Here is a 22063-nt window from a genome sequence, read left to right as displayed (position 1 = left end):
TAGCTTATTTTCAAAGAACCAGACTCAATATTTAACAATATTTTTAATAGCATATTTCTTATTATACACGAATTATCCGATAAGAGTTAAAGCACTTAAGGGTGCGATTCTATAACATCCGGTGTATTTTTAGAGCGATGTAATAATCGTTTTAGTTTTCATTGTTTTTCGCAAAAGCTGCACCTGCAGATTATGAACATTACATGTAAATATTTACAAAAGCCAGGCGCATGATTTAGATCGTATTCATCCTTGTAAGTATTGTGGTTTAAGATGAAAAGTGAATTCGTGTAGGCAACCAAACATACACGTAGATATCATTTTTGAATTCCGTTGGTTGAAGATCGGTAAAAAATTGAACGATATTGTTGCTGTTGAACGTTGATATAGTTAAGAGGAAATCCGGATTATACCAGGAATTTCAGTTGTTGCACGGCACACCCTTAAAGCAATTACAAATAACTACAGCAATTCGAGGATTCACTAATTGACCAAATTCACAATTCACTAAATAATACAAATTATCAACAGATTGGCATAAAAATCCGCTTACGTAAGTGAAAATGTACTTACATATCATACCAGAGAATTTATCTGTTCAAATATAGCACACCTTCGGCTAAAAGCATTTTTTACTATACATAGTGCAACTATAAAAATCTCGGTTAGTAACAAAACTATTTTAAAAAGGCAGTGGTGGAACTCAAAATAATCGCATTGGATGGATAAACGCATTAAACATGGGTACCTGCAAATCATATAATCTAGGGATAATACTATTCTACTTGTCTAATCTTATCTAAGCGTTTATGCATAGAAAACTACCTTTGAACAGATACAACGTATTAAAAATAAGACTGTAGCATGGTATGGTCTAATGGAGGTCAAGTGCAATAGACCCAATTTCATCAATCGATATACCGATTTATACCTGTAGAGCCATTTACCCCCTAAAGCCCTTTGTGAATAACCTAAGGCTCTCGTTCAAACCTCAATATTGTTACTGTGTATTAGCTTGTGTTGGAGAGCAGTTCACTGGTAAGTTCGTATAGGTTTTCCCAAAATTATCGTGAAACTGCAATATTATAATTCCTACTAAAATCAATAGTCACAATGGATTAAAACCCACTTACCTATTAGTTATATTGCCTTGAGCCATTTTCCTATAAAAGCCCTTAATGGAAAACTATTATAAACATTATATTCTTAGCTCGAATCAAAAGTCGACAAAAAAACTCATTTGGAGGTTCTAAAACAAATAATGGTACCTGGAACATATTTTTCAATAAATAAATAAAAGTGGAATTAATATATTCCGGGAAGGATGTGGTTAAAACTTAGTTGGTGCAGGCAAGGCAGGCAAGAGCTGAAGTAAGATTTCAGCTTTCTGCACTTACATCTTAACCAACTTGGCTCAAAGCCAAAAGTTGATATATAGTATAAAGTGACCATAACAAAACTAATATATTTTTATTTTATCACTTTCAGAATCAAATCGACTAACAATATGGATTCTCCAGTAGAAGAGTGCAACCCTGACACCCAAAACGGATCGTCATCAGGCGTTTCAGATTCAAGCACCGGTTCCTCAGGAGGCGAGCCAAAGACCAGGTCAAAACGACACATCACGGACGTGCCTCCGCAAGACAATGTCGGTCCTAATGGGAGCGTTGATGAAATATTTTAATCGACAGCTGTTTGCATAGTTATGTAGGTACTTACAATATAAGTGTGAGTACTTGTTCACAATATGTATAGCTCAAATTGGAACATTTCCGCATCAGTAAGTACAGAGATGTAATCACCGTTCAGTTAATGTAATTCTACATTTCAATATTTATTATAAAGCAGTTAAAATCAGACGTGGTTGTAGCTTTATTGTAAATAAATGGAACTGTATGTAGCAACATTAGCAGATGAGGATTAGCGTTATTACCAAAGATTGCTAAAACTAATTATTGTGTTATACACAACGGGGAATGAGCTTCGCCATATTGTCAAAAAAAACATATCGCTTTAATGATTAACTAAAACCCGAATGACCTTATATAGATCTGCCTCATCTACGAGCCATAATATTCTCATAGACGTTTTTTATATTTTTGGGGCCACTACATCAATATCCTGATAAATCTAGCAACGAACTAATTTTGCATGGAAATAACGAATTCACTAAAAACACTCAGTTCTGATTTCATCATTTAAAGTTTAGGCCTGGTTTTTCGAACTCCTGGTAACTTCGTCAGCAAGATAATTCGCATAGAAGCGATAAAATCAGAATAGTACATTAGTAAATTACCTCCTTATCTCGTCGCCAATACTGCCACGAGTTTGAAAAATTAGGTGATAGATACCAGTATTATTGGGCATGTTAATACGATTCTCTTTCATTATTCTCAGCAGCCGAGCGTAACGCCTCTGACTATCGACCTTTTACACCCATTCTTCAATAATAACGCATGTGGCATTTAATTTAAAAAAATGTACGTTTCTTGTAACATAAATGAACAGACTTAAACGAGACTCATCGTATACATACAATATATAATAATAATGTAATAAATATATAGTAATATGAAGCTGAGATTATATGACAATGCATTAATGATGGACTTTATTTCAGCTTCTATACGATTATTGCATTTTGTACTTAATTCGCAATGTTTATATGCGCATCTGTTAATTTAAAGTGTTAGATATTTGATAACATAGAAATTATATTGAAAGGGGAATTCTTGAAAGTATAGGCAATATCCCCTTGATTGTTACTTTACGCGTTAGCTGCTCGAATAGACACTACAGATACAACAGTTCAATCTGCAATTGCCCTAAAAGGTTAAAAATCTTGGTCTAGATCCTGTTTCAAATATTTTCTTCATTTCTTGATAGCTTTTAGACACACCCCCTCATGTTCCTGGTATGGACTCTTAGCTTCCTCCTCTTGCAGATTATGCTCAAAGCCGAATAACTCAAGACCAGTAGATACACCTAAGAACTGGGGTTTTGTTAACGTGCCGATGAACCTAAATGTCAGCTCTAATGGGTTAGAAATGATAGATTTCAATGAATATGAAAATAAGGACGATGATTATTAAAGAATTTAAATATAAGTTATAGAGTAATTACTTATATTATTCGTAGCGTGGGGAATGTTCTTCTTAATGACGTTGAGGCTTAATTTGTTATTATAGTTAACTCATAAAAATTTATTTTTTAGCAAAAGATACATATATAACGTAAATTTAAAACTCAGAAAATATCCTGGGTAAACTTAATCAATATATCCGAAATGACCTTTGGCATATATGTCTTCCATAAAGAACGTGTATAGTGGGTAACCTGCATTTCACATATTGGCTACGTTTCTATCGTTGAAAGCCAAAAAATAGGTATAAAAAGATTAATCTTATTTTGTGTTTAACATGATAGCTCTCAAACTCCAGCCGGCTTTAGATAACAAGATAAGCAATGCAAAAATGAGTGAACCACCAATTTGGGACTAATACAGTTGCAGGTTTCAGTGTTTGTCATTCACTTCAAGCGGTCTGGACAAAAAACACTAACATGTAAGTAACTTTCTAATTCAACAACCCTTGAATTTAACTATTACTATCTAATAGACAAAATGGATTCTAATTCTTTACCCTCGTCAAACGCAACGTGAGTCTGCACAAACTCAATCTACCGCTGTAGACACGTTCGGCTCACAAAATGAAGAACAGACAAAGAAGTTGGTGAAAAGGGGGATTGCGGATGTGCCCATTGAGAAACGTCATGCTGATGGGGAAATCCAGGAAAATTTTTAATAAAACAGATTAACATAGGGAAATAATAATAAAGTGATGGAATATCTGGTGGATTAAGATATATTTGGTGCATTTACCTACATAAGTTTAATGATGCAGGTAATTTTTATAGAAACGAGGAAACCAGAAAACAGTATTGGTTAACTCCTTTCGTCTCTTGCTGGCAAATGCATATAGCTCAAGGATATGGAGATCAATATAGATTTGTAGATCTCTCAATTATATGTGAAACTGCAGGCAATATTTGCCTTCAGTTCGCACTTTTATTATCACCATTGTATAGAAAATAGAAACTGTTTACAAACCGATATTGCGCCAAATTCCACTCGGCAACAATCTGTATGTTAATCTTGACGTAACATACATATACGTGCGTCGACATGTCGCAAGGGCATTAAAGGCTTTTCAACACAATTATTTAATATTTTTTATAACGCATCAATATTACAACCAAATGATGTGCTATTAGCCTATTTTAGTCCACAGACATTGAATTGGATCTGTCAACATTCTTGGACTTATTGAAATTTCTAACATTGCTACCGTAGCAATTATATATGCATCATAAAGAATGTTTTATACATGCTGCTGCGTGCTATAATCCTGGACTATGATACTTGTGTAATCAAAAGGTATTATTGGATCGGAATCGTCAAAATATAATAAGCATCACAACTTATCGTTATTGAGAAAAACATAGTTTTATAAAATGATCTAAAAAAATCATAAACATTTGAGTGTATGATAGATTGTATTGTGCGAGCACCAACCACATGATGAACTTTTTTGAAAACGAAATTTCCAGGAAATCTCGTTCCATTTTCTTTAAATTCTCATTAATTTTGAACCTAACAAATTTTAAAACAAGATCTTTGTGTATATCTGGTTGGATATTGGTCCACCGCTTATGCAGACATATAAGCATATAAGCAACAGCATATAAGGACGACGACTCTAGACAAATACCTTTTTTCTAAAAAAATTAAGTTAAAGTTTAAAGTATACAAAATTTAACTTTCAGCGTTCTAATCTCTTTAGTAGGACTTTTTATAGGTGTACTTACCTCTGTAGCAACTTTACCTATCGGTTTGGGTCAACTAACGTTACTCTGCATCAAATATCTATACACACCTTTTAATTTCTAAGCACGACAATTTATAAAGATTTGCAATACGTCAATTGCAAAATTTTGTATGATTTATACCTCTCAAAGCAGCATTATGAGTTTGTTGTATAAGGGTACTTTTTAGACCTGGATTTAGATAACATATAAATTCCTTATTACAAGAAGCATGTGTCGCCAAGAGTCTAGTACTACATAGCCGCTCATTGGGAGCGTTAAAAATTATAAATAAACGTAAGATGCTTTTTATTTAACCCAAATAGAACGAAGTTTTCGATTTCAAATACCCAAAAGAGGCAACTTGGTTTTATTGCACCATAAATCTAGAAAAGTCCTTGATTTTAGGCTATCCTTCTCATATTTAAAATGGACTCTGATACTACAGCGTGCGCTCCTGCAAAAGTACGAAATACTGTTAAATGGAAGATTTATCCTGAATGTGCTCCACAAAGACCAGTAAGCTCTAAATATCAAGGTGCCATCAATGTATCTAAGAATCTTAAAATGTTTTACGACGGGATCTATCTAAAAAAAATTTAGGATAAAAAAATGAGTAACTAGTGGTTTTATTCTTGACAATTTGGTGATGAGAACCTATAATGTTCCCTTACCAAATAGAAAACCAAATTTTTCCTACGTCAGTTACGTGAAGGTACAGTTTTGTTGTCGATACGTACTTTCAGAGAAGTCTAGATACACTTGATGCTGCTCTAAAAAAATAGGCTATAATATAAGCTATAAGGTACGTAAAGTTTAGCGTTTTATGGTCAAATTGTGGTCATTAAGTTTTTTTTTTATAAATATGTAACAAATTGCTTAGTATTCATTTAACATTAGAATATGAAAGTGTTTAACATTTTAAGTAGGATATTATTGAAGGCCCTAAAAAAAGTTATTTCCAGGCTAAAAATAACATATAAATAAAAATAAACTTTTAAAAAAACAAAAATGGGGGTTTATTTTATTATTGCAAGTCCACATTCACTTATCCTAAATGACAATAAGGCTCTGTTCTTTTATATTACAATAATAAATATTAAGACCTATATTGGAAGACACTTTGTCAAGGTCATGTTTTTAATCGTCTTCTATTGCTAAAGGACGTATTTGCCAATTCCATAATAGGCTATTGAAATTAGTAGAATCAACCGTTTTCCAGCAAAAACGTGTCCTCAAATTTGTTCCCAAATTGTATCATTGAATAGTATGAAGTAACCGAGATTATTACTGATTTTAGAGGTTTGCAATTCCAATTGGAAATTTGGATGATGAAAGATGAGTTCTAGATTTGGATGATTAAGCTGCATTATAACCAATTTTTGTCCAAATAGCCCTGCTTATAATAACAACCTTACTAACCATTGGCTTTCATTATTTGCTCATATTGCACAATAATAACTAAAAAAGTAATGAAATAAGAACAATATTTTTCTCAAATAAAGAGATATGAGGGCCAGTAATGTATTTCATAATCGGTTTATGATGATAATTACTATAATCTGACGATATCAATTAACTGACATCATTATCATACACAGAGAGCAGTTTATCTAACGTATTCCAAGATTTTGGATACGTATTATTAATGTGATTGTTGTATTATTGAGGGTAATTAACTTATTGCAGTGTGTGCCTATAGATAAGTTTTGAACAGGTTTTGACTAATAAAACGAAGGATTTTACTGGGAAAAATCGTGTTATTACAAGTTATAGATAGCGTTTAAATTCGCAGATTGTATGGAACTATTACATGAAGTACTTGTATTGAAGATGGATATTAAAGCTTTAATCAATTAAATTATTAGCAAATCTTAAAGGAAATTAAACGAACAACATAATCATGTGTATCATCAATATGATTATTATACAAATGATCACAAATGGTGGTTTCCCCGCGTTATCTTCGATTTTATCATTGTTTCAATGTTACAACTAGGCATGTTTCAGCAAGACTTACTAATCTTTTAATAACTGTGATTATCTATCGATTGAATTTCGTCTCATCGACAAAAAATTAAACATTAGGGTTCACAGGAATTGATTTAATCATCGCCATTAATAAACGCGATCAGAAACCGAAGGAAACCACCGACTTTTTAAGGTAATTGCCACTTCCCAGCTGGGTTTATCTAATATGGACGATGGATGATTTTGCGAAATGAAATAAATTTTAAAATGCGCCAAAGAGGTTATCAATTTAATCATATACGGTAGACATGAGCGTATATAGAAATGGGAGATTCTAATAACAATAGAAAAAAAGCCCTGATAAGTTTTGTTCTATACACACAGATTCATCCCATTATGGCAAGGGCAGGCAAAATGGCGATTGTATCAGTATTTGGAGAGCGAAATTTTTTAGGATTTTGGGGAACGTTGTTAAAACTAAAGCAAGATATGCCTCTGGTTTAGATCAATTAGAGACAATAATTCCAAATTTTACTTACCAAATGTGAGATTATCGCAATGCATCGGAGATTACAAACTTCTGTAAAAGTTTCAAGATAAATGATCGAAATTCGACTTCGACTCCATTTTCGCCGTTTCCTGTTACACTTACCATAATGGCTTTGGGCCATGGAAAGCCGCGAGTTCTGCATAGTGAATGATTTAATGCATTACTATAAAATGCACAAATATTTCCTGAAATGAATTAACTATCCAAAGATGCCCGACATGTTCCTAAAGCTTTCCTGACAAATCACCATAGGCGTAATAGATATCAAGGGCTATGATGCGCAGCTTCTAATTTCAATAGTTTTATCAGCCACAATTGTCATTAGTGACATGTCCGTTTTTTCTATATATTCAAGGCAAGTGCTCATGCCATAAAGTTTTTATTTGTCGACTTACCGGAGAGTATGAGTATAAAAAGTACTAGATAACCGGTAAAATTTGAAGTCTTGGAGTGTTGAGATGATGATCTAGTTGAGAGGACCCGCAAATACATGGGGCTTCCATTTGGATGCGACCAGGAGCGGGTATGACCCTTCTCGCAGAGCCAAAGTGAGGCCATTCTGTAAAATGGCCGCCAAGATAGTTATGGACTGGATAATTACATTTGGATCACTCTGAGATCGCACACTGCATCCTGGAAAAGTAACCAGTAACCTTCTTAACTATAGCTAAGGCTTATTGGAAAAAATTAATTATTTACGTTCTAAACTATATGGATAAATACAAGCAAAAACGTGATAAAACCGGCCGGCAACATGCCGCCACACGACATAAGAGGTTTCAGTTGTATCCTTAAAAAAGAGAGTTTGACGTCATACATAAACAAAAATAACGCTCGACAGAAGATGGCGCGGTTGCCACATTGACTTGGATGCAAGAAGACAGGTTTTAACACAACAAAGTACCTGATGCCAAACCCGGTAAGTTTTGAACTATTCTCTCAATTATTTCAACTTGACAAGGCAAAAATCAAGTTATCATCTGTTTGTGGATCGCTCTCTTAGCATTTTTAGCACAATGTGCTAATAAAAAAGCTAAGAAAATATGAAGAAATTACAATGCCACAAAATGCCACTTTAAAAAAGTCGAGAAGTTATCTACTTACGTCCATCCGGGAATGGCAGACAGAAAAATACAAAATCGAAATTTGCAAATAAATTTGTTTCGGCTCATTCTGCTGGTTGCAATTGATTAATACAGATAGGGAATGAATTGAAACCAAGCTGGGCAAAGAGTCAATTCGCTGACTCACTTATCAAAACCAATTCTCATTTTTTGATTAATTTCGTCAATTATCTTGTATAGGATTTCAAAATTTAAACTATTTCTTGCAAGAAATCTTCCGTTCCATAAAAATCGAGATGTACCTGAGCAAGCTGAGTGATTTTTTATAAGTCGGGGAGGGGCAATCAGTGTTACTGACCAACCACAGCTTGTCTTTGCTCTGCAGGATACTTACGATTACTGATATAAATACGGTTAAAAAAATTACATGTTTCTAATACATTTATTACAAGTAAATTACCCAAATTTGATATACGGGAAATAAATAAAATAATAGTAAATACTTGCCATTTAATGAACGAAGTCGAGTTAACTGGAATTAACCTGTTACGTGGAGAATGGTTTGGGGTAAATTTGCTTTACATTTGAGTATAGTGAACGTGCTTAAAGAAGACAGAGAACTGCATACTATGCGTACTAATGATTATTGCTGATAACCTGCCGCTTTGGGTTCATCAGTCGTAGACTGAATGAACGAAACAAATAAGCGGAGATCTCATAAACCCTGAAGAGTGAAATAAACTTAGGTGAGAGGTAGTAGCATAATTGCATTACTAAACTTGGGAAATGCGTAAAATGAATACCAGAATATTGAAGGCAAAAATTGCGTAAATGTTACATTGCAAATAAAAAATCCTTTTATAGGTTATTTCCCATGAATAGCAGGGAAATTCCTAAATTTAGAAAGTGAGTAAGGCGACCTGAAAATGTATCAAACATAAAAATAAAAGTTATTACGTTAATCTCTGCGTAATTTTTTCCATTATCACATTGAAATTTGCATGATATGCAATTTTTGCTAAAAATTGTAAATTTCTCAATTTGCGAGTTAATTAAATAGGAGAACCTACGTTGCATTATTAAACTATGCTTCATAGACAATCATCGTAAGATAAATCTTGAGTATGATTTCAATTGAAAACGGTTATAAAATACTCTCACATGTTTTAGTAGTGAGTTAAAAATCATTAGTCACCAGACAATTTATTATAATAATAAATCCCTTTGGAGTACTTACTGTTGTTATTACGCCTTAAATCAAGGGAAAAGAAACACGTATGTTCGGTTATTACAAGCACACTTGTTTATTGTAACATACATATGTTTATACAACTAAACATTAATAAAATAATAGTTACAACAACAATAAAACATACAAAATGATGCTTTTCTTGAATTCCTAATAACTATCTTATGACGATAAGTCGCAGTAAGTTAGAACCTGCTTATTCTTCAAATAGATGGTTCAACATGATGCAATCTCTTGTAGCTGCTTTTTTGCCCCCATCATCAAGTAGGAAGGCAGCAAAATATCCTCAAATGAACCTTCTCAGGCATTGAATTCTTCTATTCAGCTGAAGATTATCAGAATCGAACCATCTGGCCCGATACCCCAACCCTCTGGCACGTCCACCAAGTCCATTTTGTTAATTGTTTCAAACAAAAAATGTGTCCTTTTTTACACGAACATTTTTATTAAAAAAGGTACAATAAAGAGCCGTCAACGTCGATAAACAAAGAGTCTGGAACATCGATCACCATTCTGCAACAATTCACCTTCTGGGCAATTTCCGGTACTTCTTTTTGATTAAGTAAAAAATCTTTTCTCGAATAGATTCCTTGGGAACACTTTGGGTTCTCAAGGTGTTTCGACACTCTTCGTCACAAATTGCACTATTTCGGGCGTGGTCACTGTTGGACATATTGACTGTACGGCGATCAAACCAAGCGCACTATCACTATGACTATATTCCACATTTTCGGGTGCGTTTGCAACTGTAACTGGTTTTGAAATGACTGCTTTATCACGAATCAATCGCTTTTATATAGCGAATCGGTCTGTAATAATTTCCTGGAAAATGTGCTTTGATAAGTAAGATAAAAGCTGTAGGCACAAGTTTCGGTGTTTTTAATATCGCGCGTCATTGTGATGAGGTTATAAACCATCTGTGGAAATGTCTCAACAAGTACTTGATTGACCGGGTCTCTGGCATGTGTTTCCAGCTAAATAATTCCACCCAGTGCATGGAGGTGATACTAAACAAGTATACATATGTTTATATTAATGTTGTCATTTAAAACCGGTCTGTTTTAGGCAATATTAAATATTGAGTCATAATTTGCAATTTACTATGTAAGCTGAGGAGATACCTAATACGAATGAGTCAGCCAGTTAAATCATAGATTGTGATGCTGATATTATCAGTAAAAGTGTGATATTTCTTGAGACATTAGCATTGTTTCCGATTATTCAGTTAGCGAAATTTAAGACTTTAAGCTGGAGCAGTTTGCATAACATTAGCTTGCATAACATTACCTGATGTTAAATTTTGATTCAGGAAATGAGAAGGTAATAGAGTTTCGAAGGTTAAGCGATCGAAATAACTCACACTTCTCACATTTTATTACGTCAACATATTTAGTGGTTTAATAAGTATAAATAGATGAATTTCTGTTTAGGACATTATCAAGAAAATGAGAAAAGCTTTCTATGCAATCGTTTTCTTGCAAATTGAGCCATAGTACGCTGCTGGATTTTGTTGAATCAAAGATGATGATTAAGTTCTTTGAACCAAATTTGAGGTTGTTAACATAGTCATGGTCAAGGTTTCGCAAAATTTATAATAATTTTTTACATTTAGAACTTGTATTTTCTATACAATTTTGTTGTTTTCTTGAAGAGTGAAGCAAGGTACGACTCTGGCTTCTATTAATAAGGGATCATTATTACAAGTTTTTTTGGACTAAATTTTGAGATTGCCAAGGAATTGTTGTTTCTTTTCTTTCAATAAATAACTTCAATAAACAAACTTGATACATATAGATAGCACAATTACTTTTCTCTCAAGAAACCCTGGAAAAACTAGAAGACACTAAAGTTTGAGGCTTATGTATTACTAAGCAATTAACACATACCTAAACTTATAACATTTTCTAATGCTGTAACATTAAATTCAGTGACTATGCGATAATAATCACCAGAAATGCTTTCGAACTTTGATACGTGAAGTTAAAATTTCTGCTTATTTATCACCTTTTACTCATTTCTCATTGTTCCAACGATGGTGTCAATAGCAGCTACTACTGCATATTTGTACAAACATTTCTAGTAATCTATATCCGCTACTTTTCAAGTAGGTCTATAGAGGAACTTGAAATTAACAGGAAATGAGTTTTTATTTATTGATATACAGTATCGGACAAAATTAGAGCAACTCTGTAAAATTGGTCTTAATTAAAAATATGTTTTCTGAAAATCAGATTTTTAATTATAAATGTAATATGAAAGGTATTTTAGAACTGATACATATAAATCAAAAGTTAATAACAATCCTTAAGGAAAAAATCAAAATAAACATACATTCTTTAAATTAAACCACGACAAAATTAAAGCAACTGAATAATTATTTACAATAATACGCTTTTAAATTATCACAAAACGGCTTTAAATTAATATTTAGTCCAGTACCCTTTATTCTGAATGACTTCTTCACATCTTCTGGGCATAGAAGAAATAAGATTGGTTATTATATGTGGATCAATAGACTTCCAAGCTTTTTCAATTTCTTGAAATAATAAATCTTAATTCGATATATTTTTTTCTCGAATTTTGTTGTCTACAATCTCCCACAGGTTCTCAATAGGATTAAGGTCTGGTGACTGGGCTGGCCACTTCATTGTTTCTATTTTATTTTGCGCAAACCAAGCCTTAATGATTTTAGCCGTGTGTTTCGGATCGCTGTCGTGTTGGAAAATAAATTTTAATGGTAGTTCCCATTCGGCATAAGGCAACATAATATTTTTCAAAATGTTTTGGTAGACGAATCTATCCATTTTGCCCGTAATTTTATAAATTGGACCAGTCCCAATAGCGGAGAAGCAACCCCAAACCATAACGTTCCCCCCTCCATGTTTAATTGTAGTGTTTACGTATTTTGGGTTGAGCCTCTGTCCATCTGGACGACGTACCCATTGAGCTCCATCACTTCCATATAAGCAAAACTTCGATTCATCTGAAAACAGAACTCTTTTCCATTGTTGCGGTGTCCAATCTTTATGATATGTTGCAAATAACATCCTATCATCTCTATTTTTTTTTGAAAGTTTGGGTTTTTTGGCTGGTCTTCTTCCTTTTAAACCCCCTTCCACTAACCGACGTTGTACTTTCCGAAATGACAGGTTTTCCTCCCCTACTTCTGATATTAGCTGGCGAGGGGACATTTTAGGATTATTTTTACTTAGTCTTATAAGGCGGCGATCTAATTTTTTTGAAGTTTTTCTTTTCCGACCACCACGTTTCAAGTTTGTTATCGTTCCTCGCTGGTTATATTGTTTGATGGTTTTTGAAACCACATCTTTTCTGATGCCAAACACTTCAGATATTACTTTTTGTGATTTACCACTTTGATAGGCTGTAATAATTTTTTGTTTAAGGTCAACGGAATAATGAACACCTCGAGGCATATTTGCAACTATTACTCCGAAGATAAATCGAACAATAATGAAAAATGAACAAAATCTAAAACGAGTTGCTCTTATTTTGTCGCAAACAAATTTAGTGCATTCCATTTATTGTTATTTTTTTGTATTAAAAATTCATTTAAACATTTGTATTCCATGTAAAAAAGGGTAAACCACTTTAGATTTAACAATAATAATAAAAGAATTTATTTTGGCGAAAATAATCTAAAAATAGATTAGAATTTTAAAAGTTGCTCTAATTTTGTCCGATACTGTACGTAAAAAGAGATAAAATGAAATAATCTTTCCTATACAGGGTGTCCCACCGGGAATTGCCGTTAGATGTTTTGTGAAAACTATGAATAGTAAAATTACGAAAATTTAGTGGTTTGGTAAGAATTTTGGGGCGATCTAATCTAAAATATTTTCAATGACGTCCCACTTCCGGTTGTACCTGAAATCGATACTTACTTGCTTATTTAAAATGGAATGCCCTATATATTATTACATTTTTGGATTTTATGTTCAATTTTAATACAATTTTGTTAATACACTAGCTATCTTAGAATGAATAGTTTTCAAAATACAGTACCGAGCAAAAGTGTAGAAACATTTAAGTTTTTGTAATATTTCAAAGGAGTATTAAAAATTGAAACAACTTGCAATCCTGCAGACATCTCCATCTGTCACATTCAATATTCAACTGCATATATCTTGAAAACTATTAATTCTAAGAAAGCCAACGTATTAATAAACTTGTTTTAAAATTGAACATAAAATCCAAAAATGTAATAATATATAGGGGGTTCCCTTTTAAATAAACAAGTATCGACTTCCGGTACAACCGGAAGTGTGGCGTCATTGAAAATATTTTAGATGAGGTCGCCCTAAAAGTCTTATCAAACCATTAAACTTTCGTAACCTTGCTATTCATAGTTTTCCCGAAACGGCTAATGGGGGACACCCTGTATTGTGTATCTACACATGATAAAAAGGGTCATAAATATTTTACAACCGCGATGTATATACGATTTTTTCGTACTACTAGATTTACCGAAAATAAGCATAAATCAAATGCGAAACACAAGGTGTCTTTAGATTTAATTGATAAAGCATTTTCTATTGTAACATCAATGGTGAGTAACATGTGGCTCAGTATTAACCTAGTCATTCAACAGACTCAACTATGGTGTTTCTTAAAACGAGTATCGAAAAAACATGTTTACAGGTAGGCCACACAGGTTTATCTTCATTGCATCGCAGCGCATACGCATAAAAAGCGCGTAAACTTGCCGTTTTAAGACTGAAATTTATTCAAATTGATAACATTTCGTTCTCTTTTTTGTGTGAGATAAAATGCAAATTTAATCGCGATTGCAACAAGTTTCACCGACCAAATTACCATAACCGGAAAAAACACTCTGCTGGATTGCAACTTTCTGTTATATTACACAAAACGCTCTCGTCACGTAAATACGAATACTCCACAGCCGCAATGAACTGTCTAAAGAAGTTAAAAAGCTGCTCCCGATGTCCTAAAGAAGATATAAAGTGCACTGAAGTTATAGTTGTAGAGGCAAAATGTCCTCAAAGTGCTAACAATATCGAGGGTGATCAGTGTGACGGTGAAAAATCAGTGAATAGAATCCTTAAAAGTGCACCTAGATCAATTACTCCAAGCCCCAGCGAAAGTACTAGCACTAGTGACGATAGTGATGGATATAGGTTGGATAGTGGAGTCTCCAAACCAAAAATAAAATCAGAAAATAATTTTATAACAGACTGTCCTAGGCTTGTCGGTATTGGAGCTGATGGATTAGCTATGGAAGTTTTCTAAATTAAAAGTAATGATGCGATTCTTAACCTAATCTTATCATTCGGCGACAGAATTCTGTATCAACGAGAGATATCGCTGTAGTTATAATCAGTACTGACGGCTCCTCCACGATTGTCTCCTCGACAGTTAAAAATAGGGAAGAAAACATGGAATCGGACGATATAAAAAGTAATAAAACGGGCGAATTTAATGGTGATAATAAAGTGTCCTCAGCAATAGTAAATGGCAAATCCGACGAGAAAGTGTTCAGCAAAGGATCTGCACCACCAACCAGTCGTGAGCCTACAAAAGATGTTGTTGATGGTGTTTCACCAACAAAAAATGGCGGTTCTCTTGTGAAAAATGCCGAATCGAAACCAGGGTTTAAATTTAAAGGGCGGATGTTTAAACGAGAAGCGATACAGCCCGAAAACCAATTTATTATGGATTGTCCCAACGTTTTAGGCATTGGAGCTGATGGATTGGTGACGGATATGTTCAACAAAACGCAAATCAAAGACTAACTTTGAGTGAATACTATTTCGAAATTTACTAAGTCTCTCCGTAAGGTAACTCTGATTATTGTGCTAATTATAGAAGGTAAACTTGGATTAATTTACGTCGTCGAACATTTATCACCTTGAAGTGAAATATGTAATTAATTGTAAGATTGAATTGGAAATTATATAAGGAGCATGAATGATAGATACGGTGGTTTGTACTACAATAGCGAGGATCATCATACAGATAATATAAATTTGTAAACCATGCTGTTTGGGTTTTGAAAGCACGTGGTCAAGGCGATGTATTTTCAAATGTATCAGATTTAACTTAGTTATACAAGGTAATTCAAATTCGCTGCTCAACATTGGTGTTTCGAAAACCATAAAAGATATGAGGTTGCTTAAATTGGGGCAAAGTTATGCGTTTTCGAGCCTTGTTAAATGCCGTTTTAAAATTTGTAACATTCTGATTACTTCCGAAGATAATCGAAAAAAACCGAAATTATCACAAATGGCTTTTTTCAGTTATTTGAAGAGATTTTTTAAAATGAATTTCACTTCCTCATGAACACTTTTGCTTCTTTATAAGATGACGTCATCAGATTTTAAGTACAACGTTTCAGAATTTGGGAACAATCACTAACTTCATCTTATAAAGGAGCAAAACGTGCTTGTGAGGCAGTGAATTTTTTTTTAAATTCTATAAATAACTGGAAAAAAAGTAATTTGTGGTAACTTTGTTTTTTTTCGATTATCTTCAGAAGTAATAGAAATTTACCAAATTTTTATCCGGCATTTAACAAAGCTCGAAAATATGCAATTTTGCTTCAATTTAAGTGACCTTGTATCTTTTATGCTTTTCAAGATCCCAATGGTGAGCAGCGAATTTGAATTACCCTATATTTTAAAGAAATAGTTATTTATCAATAGTTAGTTTTTAGTCACATTTGTATTTAATAGTTTCTTTGTTGTCAATAGTTAACGAATATATAAAATCCACAAAAAAAGTCAGAGAATTTTTCTTTTTGTCCTGAGATTTTGACATTTCCTTTCACTGTGCGGCGACAAACACTGTTAGCACGAACAATCAGATATACATAAAATCTATCATTTTAATTAAATGATAATTCCTGGACAAATTCAACTCTCTTAATTACTCAAACCATTCAAAGACCACTAGTTTGCGTGTATAGAAATTATTAAATACAAGGTAAAATAATGCAAAACTTTACCCACTACGTTGGTACTTGCGACTTATTTCTCATATCCTCTTAGAACTTTTAAATCACCCCTGGGAATATTGCGAGCAGCTTTTCGGTCTTCACCATAGGGCTAAAACAAAACCCTTATTTGTATACACGAATCGCCTTACATTTACCATCTATGTACCTGAGACAGGGCGGGAACGACATAATTTCTATATCTAGGATAATTAGCTACTGGATGTCCATAAAAGATGACGCTGCACAACTACCTCAGATTTTAGTTTGTAGAGCTCGATTAGGTCATCGAAGCAATTGTCGTGAAAGCAGAGGATTTTCAGGCTAGAAAACTTATGGAGACTCTAAGTACGGATCAACAATAACAGGTATTAAAAAGCACCTTCCAATCTCCGTAGTATAATTAAAGGAGAAATCAATCCAGCTAATCTAATAGGAGGTCTCAACGTTAGCACTGATTAGTTCATGAAGATTTCTTGAGCTCCTCGACTTGTTTAGCCATTAAGATCAGGTAAGAAAGCTCTTCTCAGAGCCTCAGCCAAATACTTTTCCAATTGGGGTGTATCTCACCCTTTTCAGGCCCATTACTATAAAGAAAAACTGTCAATAAAAGAAGGTTTTACTTGAGCTCATACTCTACAAGGGCAACTGGGGATGTTAAAAAAACATACGTTGATGGATGCTACCATGGATACCTTTAATAGCTGGCAGTTCTCTGAAGGAAACATCTGCAGATTTGGAGGATTGCAGCTTCTCGAGCTGCTCATAAGAAATGGCCATGACTTGCTCTGGGATTTTGAGAAATAAAATTTGCTTCAAGGTAATTAAGATAGATATGTAAATCATTGTAATTTACCTGGGAAATCAGGTGAAGCATTGTTGGCGGAGAAATAATATCGATTAATTTTATATATAATAATTAAATAAATTTATATATATAATAATTAGTTTTTTTATTTTAACACACATGTATTTTTCTTCTTTAACTCACAATAATTCAACTTTCTCCCTTCACAAAACTCTTTCAAGAACCCCATTACAGTCCTCACAATCCAGTCTAAATTCACATAAACTTCCTCTTCAGCTTCATAAAAAGTTCTCATACTCCTTACTTCTAATTTACGCTCAATGTTGCTCATTTTATAAACATCACACACAAACTGAAAAGCTGCCCAATCGCCACCTAAGAATCCCTTTAAAAATCTGTATTTCAAAACATCTTTCAAAGCTCGTACAGGGTTGGATATTGAGGATCCCGTGATAAACTTTATGAAATGCCAGTGTCCGTGGTCGATTAAGAGTTTGAAGGACAATGTTAGGATTTGTCTGTTGATACAGTGGCATTGAAGGCAGTTCGAGTAAACATACTGTAAAGTCCGGGAAATGTCCTCGCTTATGTCATCATTGAGAAGTGATTGAAACTGCCTCAAAGTAGATTTTGCTAAATTTTGATTCTTAGCAGAGTGGACAGGATTAGTGGATAGAATTAGATAGTAAAGGCAGGTTTCGTGAATGTTTTTATGCTCAACTTTAGGCATCAGTAACTTCATTTTAGGCACAATTTTAAGTCTCTCAAATATGAGTAAAGAAACTTGAAAATAGCACATCCATAAATAGTTACTTTTTGGCTCACTGTGGAGCAAATTCTCAAATAATGAGAACAAAACTTCATCTCTTCCTACAACATTAAGTTTGTCAAGAAGCACGCACAAAATTTTCACTTGCAAACACTCAGGAATAACATAATTTCCCAATAATTTTATAACTGAAGGCAAATGGTCTTCCATTAATATGGGAATGTAGTTGTTCAGCCACAATCTGTGCCTATAGTTGCTGGTCAAATGTGACTGCAGCCCTTGCAGGGCAATTAAACTGTTTTTCCTAGATATAACTTTCAACAGCATCAAATCAAATTGCTCTAAGTTGCTACAGGCGCTTAAAAACTCTGCTAAACCTTCGAAATTATACTTGAAATTTCGACTTAATTCCTTCAATAACAACACAAAATTCCTTAAAGTACACTTCTTCCGAATAAGCCCAAAGTTCTGTGTGATGAAATCAATTACATGACTAATGACCTGTGAAATTTCATTCTGTAGACACAGGGACACATAAGCCCTTACAGCAAAAATTCCGTATAAATCTGGGCTCTCAAGTATTATTGTCGTGAACACCCTTAAAAATGATTCTCGAGTCACCACAATGATCTCCGATGGGAACGGTAGAGGTCTTATCTGAGACTCAATGAAAAACTGCATAACCACCAAAGAAGAGTCTTTCAAAGGAACTTGAATTAATACTTCATAAAACATATGAGCGAGATGGGGAAAGAGAAGAAATAGGTCTTGGACTGATTTAGAACGATTACTGGTACTTGTGTGGACTCCTAGGAATCTGTCAATTAAGGCCTTTTCCAGCTGGATGCACGCATTACTACAAAAGACAAAAGTCCCACTTCAGACCCAAAAACAACCAAAATCTTACCGGACGCTCCAATTGCGATTCTCAAAGTGCTTTATGCACATTAAAATCGCATCAAAAGCGAACTGCAAAGTCCATCCATATAAACTGTTATCGGACATTAATAGCTCCAAGCAGTGAAGAGTTGCAGCTTCAGTTGCGTTGGATTTGCTTTTATCAGACAAAATTCGAAGCAGCTGCTTCAAAGTTGCAGTCAAAAGCGTCTGAAATAATCTATATTATTTGAATTAATTGAGTAATAAAAAATACCTTTTCTGGGGAGGAATCTGACAAGCAAAGAGCATGAATTATTAGCCGAGTTTCGGGATTCCTACGAATAGTTAGGCTTTGCAGGGGAGTGATTTGGTCCAATTTTGATAAGGTGCTAAAGAGCAGCATTGTTTTGAAATTTAATATTTGTAGCATAATTTCTGTAGATAAGTTTATTATGCATCTGCAGTATTCTCAAATTTACTTTTTACCTACCTGAAGAGGAATTTGTATTTTCTTCTATCATGACAGCAAAATGTCTTAATAATTCTGCACTAATCATTGTAGGTCTTTTCATGCTAGAGCATTCTATTACTTTCACTACTGCATCTACCACATAGGAATAGTTCTCCATGCTCCATGCGGATTTATTTTCCATTAAAAACTGACAGAGGTTCTAAAAGACATTTTTGTATTGGTAAATACTCAATATTTCAGCGGTCAACTTACGTTGTATAGAGTCTCAGAAATTTTATCAGATGTTGCCTTCAGCATATCGGAGTTCTACAATAAAAACTGTGAAATAGCACTTATTTCAATACAAAACATACTTTATTTTCAAGTTTCTCCACTAATAAACCAGCAACGACTGGAAAACAAACTGAACAAATCCACTTTGCGTTAACTTCATTATCCCTTTCTTTTACTATTCTCGATACTTGAATCAAAGCAACCAATATAAGAGCGCTTTTAAAGATTTGTTTCGTGTGCAACTCTGTTTCGAATTGTAACTGCAGTTGTCTGTGTAGAATAACCAAAAGAGCTACATTTAACTCTTGAGACTGCTTGGCATTGATTGACGCTACACATAACACCATGTTTCTTACTGAATCTGAAGCCTATAAAAGGAAGTTTTAATATCCCTGAGTGTTTTCATATTAAAAGGTGTTACAACCTGAATAGATAGGGCTGCACATGATTCTTCAATAAAAGTGAGTAGGAAATCATTGGTCAGTGTTACAGGAGCTTCGACAACTAAAGCAGCTAATTTGGATAATGCTAAATCAGAACCATTTATTTCTACAACAGCTTGCTCAATAAGAGAATGAAAATGATTGCTCTTTAACTGCTTATCAAATACTTCTTTATTAGCTGCAAAGAGTCTAATATTAGCAAAGAAAACCAACAATTTATATATTGCTGCTTTACCAAGACATAGATCAGCCAAAATTTGAGCTCCTAAACTCCTTCTTTTACTCTTCAATAAGGAAACACTGAACAAAAACAATTCTTGCACAAATTTAATACATTCATCATTTTGCCCAGTTACAACATGACTCAAAAATCTTTGCAATGCTTTGGCTTCTTTGGCATATAAATCATGCCTTTTTTCTTCTAAATATTTCTTCACAAATCCTAGCTCATTTTTAGTGATTGTCATTGAGCTTTTAAAGGAACTTCCAATAATTTCCAAGGCCAGGCTATAGTTGGCTTTAGAGTTTGATAAAAGCTCAATTAAGTGCCAATCTTGGCTATTGTATTTGGTTGTGAAAAATCTCCTTCTGGTTTCAAGCAAGACATGACCCTTAAGGATATTAGGAACATTTTCAGTATATAAAAAGGTATATGCCTTTGCTTGATATGCTCGAATAGTGTGAGGTATCCAGTATTTGAGCAAGCTTTGGAAAAATTCTCTAGAATTTGGTTTCAATTTCAATGGCTTTTAAATTGGACCTAACACTTACCCTTGAGCATCAATATTGCAAAAACTAACTTGAAAAGGAGGCCAAATTTTAGTGGCCCAATAATCAAAGTCACTCTGCTTCAGCATCTCTTTGTACAGTAAACCACCCTCTCGGTTTTCAACGTTGTTGCCAAACATTTCAACAATTTTTCCAATTAATGCTTTCAAATTTAAAGTTTCAAATTTCAAATTACAATGAGAGTTTATGGCTTTAACTGGCAAATAATGTAAAAAGAACACTTTCTCCATTCCTGGAATTGAGATGCTTTTTTTTGCTATTTCTTCAGCATATTCCTTGAAGCCCTTCAATGGAGAGGAAGCTACTAATTGTGAAAATCTAAATAGCTTTATTGCAAATTTTTTTTCAAAATTAAAATCTAAGAGTTTTATTAAAATTATTACAAGCTTTAGTAAGTGAATAGATTCCTTGCGTTCTGGACGAAATAGTGCCATTCCCTGGTTTATTGCAAAAGAATAATTTTTTGCAGATAATTGGGTAGGATTGCAATGGTTTAGAGAAGAAATTAGAATTAGTTTTGAGAGCCAAGGATTGTAGATAAATATCTTAAAGTTATTTATGACAATGCTTTTATCTTTGTCAATCGATTCTAGATATTGGGGTATGTTTGTATTTTCCCCAAGGGCGCCAATACCCTCTAAACACTGATATATGCAGGCAATACATGAAGTTAGTTCCAAGGGAAGTAACAATTGTTTATTCAGTTGCATTATGTGAGCCAAATAGTTTGTACGTTGAGTAATGTCTCCGGGATGCTATAAGTTTAAAAAAATACTCAGAATTTATATTGAATGACACTATTTATATGATATCTACTTACTAAGTAGAAATTTTTGTTCATTGTTGCTGGATAATTCTGAGATAAATTTATAGGTAAAATTTAATAGTGAATTACGTTACTAGAAAAAAATTGTAAATTTGCTTCTATATGCGTGAGAAAACATGTAAAATTGTAATAAA

The 22063-nt window shown here is 33.6% G+C and overlaps 1 protein-coding gene, 2 long non-coding RNA genes and 1 pseudogene across 3 annotated transcripts; 1 reads left to right on the top strand and 3 right to left on the bottom strand.

Annotated features, from left to right (window-relative positions):
* The first annotated feature begins 898 nt into the window (after positions 1 to 898).
* LOC136417798 (uncharacterized) lies at positions 899 to 1860 on the top strand. Its single transcript, XR_010752855.1, has 2 exons — positions 899 to 1038; positions 1489 to 1860. It is a non-coding gene; the product is annotated as an uncharacterized lncRNA (long non-coding RNA).
* Positions 946 to 1788, bottom strand: LOC136417805 (uncharacterized). The gene is made up of 3 exons (XR_010752856.1): positions 1723 to 1788; positions 1134 to 1249; positions 946 to 1075 (listed from the first exon to the last, which is right to left on the bottom strand). It is a non-coding gene; the product is annotated as an uncharacterized lncRNA (long non-coding RNA).
* A 14861-nt stretch (positions 1861 to 16721) lies between the features above and the next one.
* Positions 16722 to 17516, bottom strand: LOC136419161 (leucine-rich repeat-containing protein 51-like; annotated as a pseudogene).
* Positions 17517 to 17608: 92 nt separating this feature from the next.
* Positions 17609 to 22044, bottom strand: LOC136419154 (uncharacterized). Its single transcript, XM_066405332.1, has 10 exons — positions 21924 to 22044; positions 21086 to 21858; positions 20550 to 21034; positions 20296 to 20492; positions 19952 to 20239; positions 19851 to 19904; positions 19617 to 19797; positions 19401 to 19561; positions 19155 to 19354; positions 17609 to 19103 (listed from the first exon to the last, which is right to left on the bottom strand). Exons 1-10 carry the CDS (start codon positions 21942 to 21944, stop codon positions 17624 to 17626), a joined length of 3840 nt encoding a protein of 1279 aa, XP_066261429.1. The 5' UTR covers positions 21945 to 22044; the 3' UTR covers positions 17609 to 17623.
* Positions 22045 to 22063: the final 19 nt, after the last annotated feature.

The sequence above is a fragment of the Euwallacea similis genome, chromosome 2 (genome assembly GCF_039881205.1).
Source record: "Euwallacea similis isolate ESF13 chromosome 2, ESF131.1, whole genome shotgun sequence".
Classification (NCBI taxonomy): domain Eukaryota; kingdom Metazoa; phylum Arthropoda; class Insecta; order Coleoptera; family Curculionidae; genus Euwallacea; species Euwallacea similis.
The sequence above is the reverse complement of the archived record's forward strand: the minus strand, read 5'-3'. Positions and strand labels throughout refer to the sequence as shown.